General features: G+C 49.3%; 1 protein-coding gene across 2 annotated transcripts in view; it reads left to right on the top strand.

The window, feature by feature from the left end:
* Positions 1–9,912, top strand: part of Hif3a (hypoxia inducible factor 3 subunit alpha) — a 30,789-nt gene extending 20,877 nt beyond the window's left edge. For both annotated transcript variants that reach the window (XM_021167133.1, XM_021167134.2), the window contains exons 13-15: positions 1,092–1,203; positions 3,491–3,572; positions 4,952–9,912. In XM_021167133.1, the coding sequence (XP_021022792.1) occupies positions 1,092–1,203; positions 3,491–3,572; positions 4,952–5,049 (292 nt within the window). In that variant the 3' untranslated portion in view covers positions 5,050–9,912. The remainder of the gene's footprint in view (positions 1–1,091; positions 1,204–3,490; positions 3,573–4,951) is intronic.

Raw genomic sequence — 9,912 nt, 5'->3', positions numbered from 1 at the left:
GGGGCGTGGCTCAGTGGTAGAGCCCCTGCCTAGAATCCCCCAATGAGGGGCTGGGGGCGTGGCTCAGTGGTAGAGCCCCTGCCTAGAATCCCCCAGTGAGGGGCTGGGGGTGAGGCTCAGTGGTAGAGCCTCTGCCTAGGATCCCCCAGTGAGGGGCTGGGGGTGAGGCTCAGTGGTAGAGCCCCTGCCTAGAATCCCCCAGTGAGGGGCTGGGGGTGAGGCTCAGTGGTAGAGCCCCTGCCTAGAATCCCCCAGTGAGGGGCTGGGGCATGGCTCAGTGGTAGAGCCCCTGCCTAGAATCCCCAATGAGAGTTTGGGGGTGTGATTCAATGGCGGAGTGCTTTTCTAGAATCCACCAGTTAGGAGACATTCAGTCACATGTTTTAGGTCACTAGGGAACTCTAGCTAGGTGCTCAACTACTGAGCCATACCCTAGCCCCTCACTGATGAGTTCTGCGTGGATTCTCCAGTGCTGAGCTATATTGCCATTGTGGGGAGGTGGATGAATGGGTAAATACAGAGATGGGAAAAAAATTAGTGGTGGGTAGGTAAATGGATGAATGGATAAATGGGTAGATAAAAAAAATCAATAGATGAGTGGATGGTGGCTGGAAGGTGAATGGGCGGTAAGATGGATGAATAGCTAGGTGGATAAAAGGATAAATGGAAAGTTCAGTGGATAGATGGATGGATGGATAGAAGGATGGATCTTTAAAGGGTAGATTAATCAATAGATGGATCACCTATGCATGGATAGGAGGAGCATGATAGATGAATGAGTGAATGAATGAATGAGTAGACAGATGGGTGAGTGGATAAGTGAATAGCATAAGTGAGTAGGTGGGAGAAAGAATGAATGAGTAGGGTAAATGGACAAATGGGCAGAAAGGAGTCTGGGGAGAAGGCAGATGACCTACTGGGGGGAAACTAGTAGTTCACAGTACCTATGAATGAAAGGATGCTCTGTGGGTGGATGAGTACTCTGGTAGGCATGTATGTAAGCATTGTGTGGGAAGGGCATCAGCTTCCACACTGGTACCCACATTTGCCCAGGCTTCCTGCATTTTGAGAATCTTCCTGTGTCTCTATAGGGCCTTGGCCCAGAGCTCAGAGGACAAAGGGTTGGAGCTGCTGGAAACTAAGCCTCCCAAGCGGTCCCCAAGACTAGAACCTGGAAGCTTCCTGCTGCCTCCGCTCAGCCTGGTAAGTTTAGAGACTCGGGTTGTGTGTGGGCGGGGGAATGTTCTCCAATTCTCTGAACCTAGCAGATGTAAAACCTCCAATGTAATAGATGGGAAAACCAAAGAGGGCCAGGGGCTGGCTGAAGGTCAGATGGAAGATCAATGGTCCAGCTGGAGATAGGACCTTGATCCTCTCAGTCTGCAAATACATAGCTAGTGCCCAAAAAAGACATGAAGTAACTCAAGAATAGTGAGGCAGTTTGTGGGGCAAAAAAATGGGGTCCTGTGCCCGCTCAGGGCTAGGGCCACTGGGCAAGGCAGATTCAGGGATGGTTGACTGGCACTGACCCCCACGGAACGGCCGGCCGGGCAGGCGTTGGACTGTGAGAAGCCACGGGATCCCACTCCAGGGGTGAGGAAAAGGCATAGTCTAAGTTCCTTGCAGAACTGCTGGAGTAAGGCTCCGACTCTCGGGCACCAGAGACCACCGAGCACTGTGGAAAAGCCTGTTCTGGGGTTCCTGGGCCGCATGGAGGCCAGGGACAACAGGTTCTCGCTCTCGGACATCCCAGATACTGTGGAAGAGCTGAGAACAGTCTGGCCCCGGGAACAAAGGGAAAAGGATAGGAGGAGAGCTCTGGCAGGTTACCACAGGGATGAGAGAGTCTAGCTAGCTCAGGTGGCTTGCTTGGACAGCTTGGGTTGGTGGCGGCAGTAGTTAGAGCACAGGGAGGCTTCCTAGCGGGAAAGGTTAGACGTGCAGCTTGTTAGAGGGAAGCCTGCTCCATTGCTCCAGCATGGCAGGTCCAACGAAAAGAAGCAGTGCATGGTTTTAAGGCATTTATTGTACAAAGGCAGAGAGAGGGAGAGAGTAGAGAAGCAGAGGGCAGCCATGGCCACTTGGGGAGAGGGGGGAAGGGAGGTGGAGAAGGAGGGGGAGAGGCAAGAGTAAGAGCAAGAGAGTAAGAGAGGGAGCGAGAGATCGAGGAGGGGCAAGCATCTCCTTTTATAGCGTGCTATCTGGCTGTTGCCAGGTAACTGTGGGGGTGGAGTCTGGACAGCCTATGTGACTGATGGCCACAGAATTATAGAGCTGGGCCTCATGTCAGGAGCCTATGTCTGGGAGCATGGCAAACGGGCCTTCCATCTCTTTCAGATTAGTCTGCCGGGTCTCCGGGGTTTAAACCTAGCTTGACCAGAACACAGGCTGCCTTTCACGGTCCCACAGCAGTTCACCGGATGAGAAGGAATCTTCTCTCCTTCCGTGGTCCTCCTCCAAAATCAGAATAGCCTCAGATCTGTAGTGTTTAAAGAACAAATGCTGGAGCCAAGTGTGGGAACATGGCCAAAACCCCAGCCCTAAGGAGACTTAGGCAGGAGGATGACCAGATGGAGGTCAGCCCGAATACATAGTGAGACCCTGTCTCAAAAGACAAAGTGAGGGAAAAAAAATCTATTGTGCACAACAGCAAAATCTGGTTTATTTCTTAAAGCCACCCTTGGTTGGATGACTTCTGTAATCCCTTTGTCTACTGCATCCCTATCTCCTACAGGGCTTCTCTGCTCCATAGTCTGCAAGAACTGTTTGAAGGGTGTGACTAACAATATCAATAGCTCACATTTTACTGCTGCGCTGAAGTACAAGACTAACTTATCTAATCCTCCTGAGTATACTTTCATAGTATTTAATAATAGTAAGCATCATTGTGGTGAGACAGGTACGCAGAAGGAAAACAGCATTATCGGTCAGTCTACACAGCACACTTAGATGGGACGCTGAGAAGAATTTAACAACTGGACTGTCGGGGGGGTGAGTGCGGTGCTGTAGCAGCCAGCACTGGCCCTAGCCATTAAGGGCTAACACCTTCCAGAGTGGGGCGCAGCCAATCCGCAGCAGCCCAGCTGGACAGCTGCCTTCCTCTTCCCACCGGCTAGGGTCTGCTGAGTCCAGCAAGAAAACAGCAAAGTTGCACAGCACTGTAGTCAGTGCTGGGGCACAGAGGTGGAGAAAGGAGCAAGGACCACCCAGAGGATGTCCAGAACAGTGACTTTCCCCAAGTCTCTCAAATGACTAGTACTTACCAGGATCCAATTAACCACTGCACCACACTGCCTTGTCAGATACGATGATGATGGTGATGATGATGATGACAGTGATGGTGTTGGTGCTGATGATGGTGTTGAAATGCTGATGCTGATAGAGCTAATAGGATGAGGATGCTAATGGCTGTCTGAGGCTGATGATGGTCGTGGTACTGATAATGGCATTAATGGTGACGATGACAGCTCTTATCTCCCTCACTCCCCAGAGTTTCCTTCTGCAAGGTCGACAACTCCCAGGGAACCAGCAGGATCCCAGAGCCCCCCTCGTGCATTCTCATGAGCCCTTGGGTGAGTCATAAAGTCTGGCTCTACAGAAACGTCAGGCCTCTTCCTCCCTGGATGGTCCCATAAGTAACTGAAAGAGGAGTGGAAGCACCTTATGGGAGGATGAGGGAGGGTATCTTAGGGTTGATTTTCTCTGTGATGAAACACCAGGACCACTTCCACATCGTAGGCCATCACTGAAGGAAGTCAGGACAGGAACTCCAGGGCAGGAACCTGGAGGCAGGAGCTGATGCAGAAGCCGTGGAGGGGTACTGCTTACTGGCTTACTCCCCCTCACATGCTCAACCTACTTTCTTATACAACCCAGAACCTCTAGCCCAGGGATAGCACCACCCAGCCCATGGGCCCTCCCCCATCAATCACTAATTAAGACAATGCCCTACAGGCTTGCCTACAACCCAGTCTTAAGGAGGCATTTTCTCAATTGAGGCCCCCTCCTCTCAGATGACTCTAGCTTGTGTCAAGTTGACATAAAACTGTCCAATGCAGCCGGGCGTGGTGGCGCACGCCTTTAATCCCAGCACTCGGGAGGCAGAGGCAGGCGGATTTCTGAGTTCGAGGCCAGCCTGGTCTACAAAGTGTATCCCAGGACAGCCAGGGATACACAGAGAAACCCTGTCTCAAAAAAAAAACCAAAAAAAAAAAAAAAAAAAAAAAAAAAAAACTGTCCAATGCAGAAGGTGCCCACAACCCTTCCCTCTTCTCCCGAGCCCTGTGGAAAGAAAGAGAGATGCTACGGAAGGATAAGAACTTAGGAAGGCTACCCCTTGGGGTGGAAGCCAAGATCTCCTGGACCCCAGATACAAGTCCAGTTCAGAGCTTAGCCAGGTTAAAATAACTCCACAAGGTAACTCCCAGCCATGAGGTTTTGGGACACTTGTGAAGCCTCTGTCAGTGGGGGCTATGGCTACAGTTCCTCCCTGGAGAACCTGTTTGGAGACATGAACTATGGAGATGCTGCATGGGCAGAATTCACCCAAGAACTGTCCTGTAGTAAGTGTTTGAGAAACACCTCCTTCTGTGGCTGCAGGGTGGGGCAGTGCTGGCTCTGCAGCCTTTCGGCTTGTTTGCCTTTTTATGGAGATTTTCCCTGCAGCTACCAAAAGCTTTGGCTTCTCTTGGAGCCTCTGGTGGGTCCTGGGGATCGAACCCAGTGGTCTGTTCTTGCCTTCCAATCTATCTATGGTTTCTAGGGACTGAACTCAGATTGTCAAGGTTTGCAGCAAACACCTGAACCCACTGAGCCATCTTGCCAGCCTGCCTCCCTGCCTTAGATGCACCTGAACCCACTGAGCCATCTTGCCAGCCTGCCTCCCTGCCTTAGATGCACGTCCGTATATGGGTGCTGATTCTCTCCTGATTCGCCTCCCTTTTCTCTGCAGGCCTAGCTCCCTCGCTGCTCTCTCTCTGCCAGCATGAGGAAACTGTCCAGCCCAGGAACCACTTCCCGCCAGCAGCAGGCTTGGGCCAGCCCCACTGAGTCAGCCTTCCTCTCAGCCCTCTTCTTCTATCCCAGAAAGGACTCAGCCACACTCCACACCAGCAGCCTACACCCAGGATGGGGTCTCTCTCCTCTGAGTGTGCCCCCCCAACCAGCCACAGTCCTACCTCAGCCCCCCAACCTTCTGCTGCCCCCAGTCGGAGGCTTCTTGGGTATTCTCAGCTCAGTGACCTTTGGGAGGGGTATGTGACCCTCCCCACCTCCTCTCAGGACTTCCTTTGGGGTTCTCCACAGTTCTCCATACCTCACTACCCCTTTTTCTGACTCTCTTTGCTTTATTTGGGAGAATGAGGGGTTGGGAGAATCAGAGATCCGTCTCTGCCCCTGGCCACATGGAGCTTAGACAACTGTAATCACATTTTTCGGTTGTTGTTTTGTTTTCTCCCTGTTCCTCTTCTATCTGCTTGACTTTGTCCTTTTCACAATAGGGCATTCAGTCAGTCTGCATTGCACAGATCCACAGCAGTTGTGAGACTCTGGTCTTCCCCCTCTTCCGTGGCAAATGTGGCAAGACTCTGGGTCAGATCTCACCTCAAACAACTTAAGGAGTCTCGGCCTTCCAAGCTGCCCCCAGCTCTGCTTGCCACGTCTGCTCCTGACTTCATGCTGGCCCCAGACGCTGCCTAAATAATGACTTCATTTGTGATCTTCCTGTGTTAGGGGGAGCCAGCGACTTCCTCCACTCCACAGACCTATAATCTCTGGATCTTGAATACTTGACTCCTACCTTTACTGTTTGTAGACTGTGCAACTTCTAGGCTTCCCTGGACCTAGGCTATACCACTTTCTCTCTTCCTTGCATCTAGACATGTAGCTCCTGGTCTTTGTTGGCTCTAGATTGAAAACCCTTGGGCCTTCTCTGGTTCTAGAGATCTCTGGGAACTCTGACTCTACACTTTCTACTTCTTGGTTCTAAAACATACAATCCATGGCTTTTCCCTGGCTCTCTGACTCCATATTTCTCATCTTTTTTCTGTTTCTAGAGTGTGAAGCCTGTGAGCTTCATTGGCTCTAGACTGTACTCTCCTCTAGTTTGCGACTCATGACCTCTGGCCTTCCCTTGTTCTAGACACTGTGGCCTCTGGCCTCCATGGTTCTAAACTGTGTTATTCCTGCCTTCTTTGGTTCTAGACTGTTCAATCTCTGACATTCTCTGGTTCAAGTCTGTACAGTCTCCAGTCTTTTACCTGACTCTAGACTGCAGGCCTTAGGACCTGGCTATGGTTCTAGACCATGCCACTTCTCTGGCCTTTTCTCTGATTCTAGACTTTAGGCCCTCTGGTTTTCTATGGTTCTAGAACAGTGGTTCTCAACCTTCCTAATGCTGCAACCCTCTAATACAGTTTCTCATGTTGTAGTGACCACTGACTATAAATTTATTTCATTGCTACTTCATAACTGTAATTTTGCATCTGTTATGAATCATAATGCAAATATCTGATATGCAGGATATCTGATATATGATCCTCAAAGTGGTCACAGCCCACAGATTGAGAGCTGCTGTTCTAGACTCTACAGCCTATGAGCTTCTTTGATTCTAGGTTATGCTGCCTCTGATCTTCACTGGTTCTAAACTAGATGACCACTAGCCTTCTCTGGCATTCCCTGGTTCTAGACTGTGCTATCATTGACTTCCCCCTGGTTCTACACTGTGTTATCATTGGCTTCCCCCCTGGTTCTAGACTTGGTCATTTCCAACATGGTCTGTTAAAGACCTCAATTTCTTCAAACCCCTCTACTTCCACGTCTCATAGTCTTTAGCTCTTTCTTGGGCTGGATCGCACAGCTCTCAATCTGCCATTTTAAAGTGGGGTTTGAATTACATAATCTGTAAAGCTCTCTGGATCTAAAGCCTACAACCACCAAGAATCCTCTGGCTTCAAGGCTTATTCTGTAATTTCCTCTGGTTCTAGGCCTCTTCTTAAAAATCCTCTGGTTCTCATGCCCTCTGCTCCCTGTCACTGCAGATCATTGGCATGTGTAGTAGCAAGGATTAAACCCCAGGCCTTGCACGTGCTAGGTAAGCACTCTACCACGGAGCTTTCCCCAGTCCTGTCTTATGTCTTATTTTGAGACAGGATCTTTATTGATTGCACAGACTAACCTTGAACTCAAGTCTGTTCAGGTAGACCCTGAACTCATCCTGCTTCAGCCTCCCAAGTAGCTGGGAATTACAGACCTTTGAGACTGGGGCCAGCTAATCTTATAATTGGCGATCTCCTCTTGTTTCTGGATCCCCCAACTCCAAGCTTCTTATTAGCTCCAGTCTTTCTAATCTGTAAGACAGTTGGTTTCAAATCCAGACCTGATTTCTAGATCATTTTGGTTCCAAACCTCATGATGTCGAGTTTATTGTCCTTCAGACCCCTGTGCTTTCCCCCAGTAAGGAGGAGTGGAGTGAGTTTTATGTCTTGAACTTGGATCTGGCCTTTCTGGAACCACATACCACATGCCCATTCTTTTGGGTTCTGGATTTCATTACCTTTAATCATTACCCATGTTTTAGATTATGTAAACTCTAGACCCGGAAACTTCCAGGATCCTCTGTTCTCAGATGCTCTGGTGATCTGCCTATTACTGAGCTTCAAATATCAAGGTGGGCAGTGGTGGTGCACATCTCTGATCCTAGCACTTAGGAAGCAGAAGGAGGCAAATCTCTAAGTTTGAGGCCAGCTGATCTATAGAGCAAGTTCCAGGACGCCAGGGCTACATGGAGAAACCCTGTCTCAAAATCAACAAAACAGAACAAAACAAACAGCAAATATCTTCTGGGGTTTGTTACTGTTTTGAGACAGTGTCTTAAATTCATTGACCATAAAATTGCTATGTAGCCAAATGACCTTAAACCTGTGATACCCCTTCACCCACCCTCCAAGTGCTGGGGTTACAGACATGCCTAGTTTTATGTGGTGTTGGAGACTGAAGCCAGAGCTTCATGCATGCTAGGCAAGTACTCTACCAACTGAGCTACACCCAGCCTCTATAAATGTCTTCTGTGTCTAGACCTTATCCCATGAGTTCCTTTGGTTCTAGACCCCACAATTGCCCAGTCCTCTTTACTTCAGATCTTACAACTCAAAGTACCCTGAATCTAGAACAGAGTTTGAAAATATCAGCTGATACCTTGCCTTCTATATTTCTCTAGTTCTAAACCTTAGAAGTCCAATCTTGATTCTAGATTTAAGATCCTAAAAATCCCTGTGGATTCTAGACCTTGGTTTGGGGGCTTTTCTTTCCCCAGGAATGGGCTGGATGACATGCAGCTCTGACTGGCCTCCAGCTCACTATGGAGCCAGAGATGACCTTGAACTTATGACCCTCTTCCCTCTGCCTCTCAAATGCTGCAATTGCAGGTGTTCAGCAGCTTGCTCACTTTGTGTGGTGCCAGGGATGAACCCCAGCTTTGTTCGTGACAAGCAAGTACTCTACCAGCTGAGACACATCCCTCTCCTATGCTTTGTCTAATTCTGTCCCTCTGGGTTCCTTGGGGTTCTAGGCCTCATAGTTTCCAGTTGCCTCGGGCTTCTGGTTCTCCTTCCTCAGGCTCTAGAATGTAGCCTTCAAATGTCTCTCGTTGTAGAATCTAGAACTCACCATGTAGATGTCCTTGATCCAAGATCTCGCACCCCTTGACTCCCTGGGTCCAAATCTGATCCTTCTAGCTCCGTCTGGGCTTCCCAGCCCTCACTGAACTTGTCTCAGTTCTTAACCCTCAAGTCTTCTCCTCATGAAGTTCACGCTCAAGCCCCTCCTATCTCATAGCCCTAAAAATTCTCTACCCTAGAACCTCTTTCACACCTCACCCCAAGCCTCCAGGCATGCATTTAACCTTAACTCTACTCCAGGTGTCTAGGGACCTGGGGCTCCTTCTCCTTCCTAGGGGGCTCCATAATCCAGCCGCACACAGGCGCACGCACAGCCCTATCTGCATATCTTGGGGTGGGGAAAGAGGGCAGAAGCCCTCCACTGTCTCCCACCAGCTATGCATCTTCCTAACCCCCAGCTCCCTTCTACAATGGTGCTCCTCAGGGTCTTCCACAGGAAAAGACTCCCATCTCTACCGTGTTCACCCCTCTCTGGAAGGCACTACTTAGTTTGTCTTGTCAAGAGGTGGCCTGTTCAGGTGCTACAGGGGAAAGGGCCTGAATCCTCTCTCCCCTCATGGGTGTTGTGGGCCCTCAACCGGAAAAAGTGTCCTGGCTAGGAGGGAGGGAAGGACATGGCCCAGCCATCCTTGGCCCAGAAACCCACAAATGTCTCCAAAACCACCATAAAGACCTCGCCTTGTTAGGCACCAGAGAGACCGGTGTTGACTCATCTGTGGGGTTGCTTTGGAGGTTGTGGGTACACTGTGTAGCTGGGATTCCTTGTTGTTGTTTTTTTTTTTTTTTTTTTTTTTTTTATGGAGAATGTGACAGAGCCTATTGTAAACCAGGCTAGTCTCAAATTCACTCTGTAGCCAAGGATGACCTGTAACTTTGATCAGCCTGCCTCCACCTCTTAAGTGCTGGTGTAACAGGGGTGTGCCACTACCACTACATTTGGCTTTCATAATACTTTCAGGTGCTGTGTCTGTGTGTGTGTGTGTGTGTCTCTGTGTGTGTATAAGTCTCTGGGTATGCTGATGTTGCTATTTTGTGTAAACATGTAGGTCTTTGTACTATGCTTCTGTGGTGGGAGGATGTGTGATTCTTTCTGCACATTGATGTTAGTTTCTGGATATTGTTCTGTACTTTCTTGTTGCAAGCATTGTGATTTTTTTTTCATTTTATTTGTTTTGTGTGCATGAGTTTGGGTGTGTGTGCATACTGTATGTGTGCATATTAAAGGACGGCTTGCAGG

Source organism: Mus caroli, chromosome 7, assembly GCF_900094665.2.
Source record: "Mus caroli chromosome 7, CAROLI_EIJ_v1.1, whole genome shotgun sequence".
NCBI lineage: Eukaryota > Metazoa > Chordata > Mammalia > Rodentia > Muridae > Mus > Mus caroli.
Note: the sequence above shows the minus strand (reverse complement) of the source record. Positions and strands in the feature narration are given on the sequence as shown.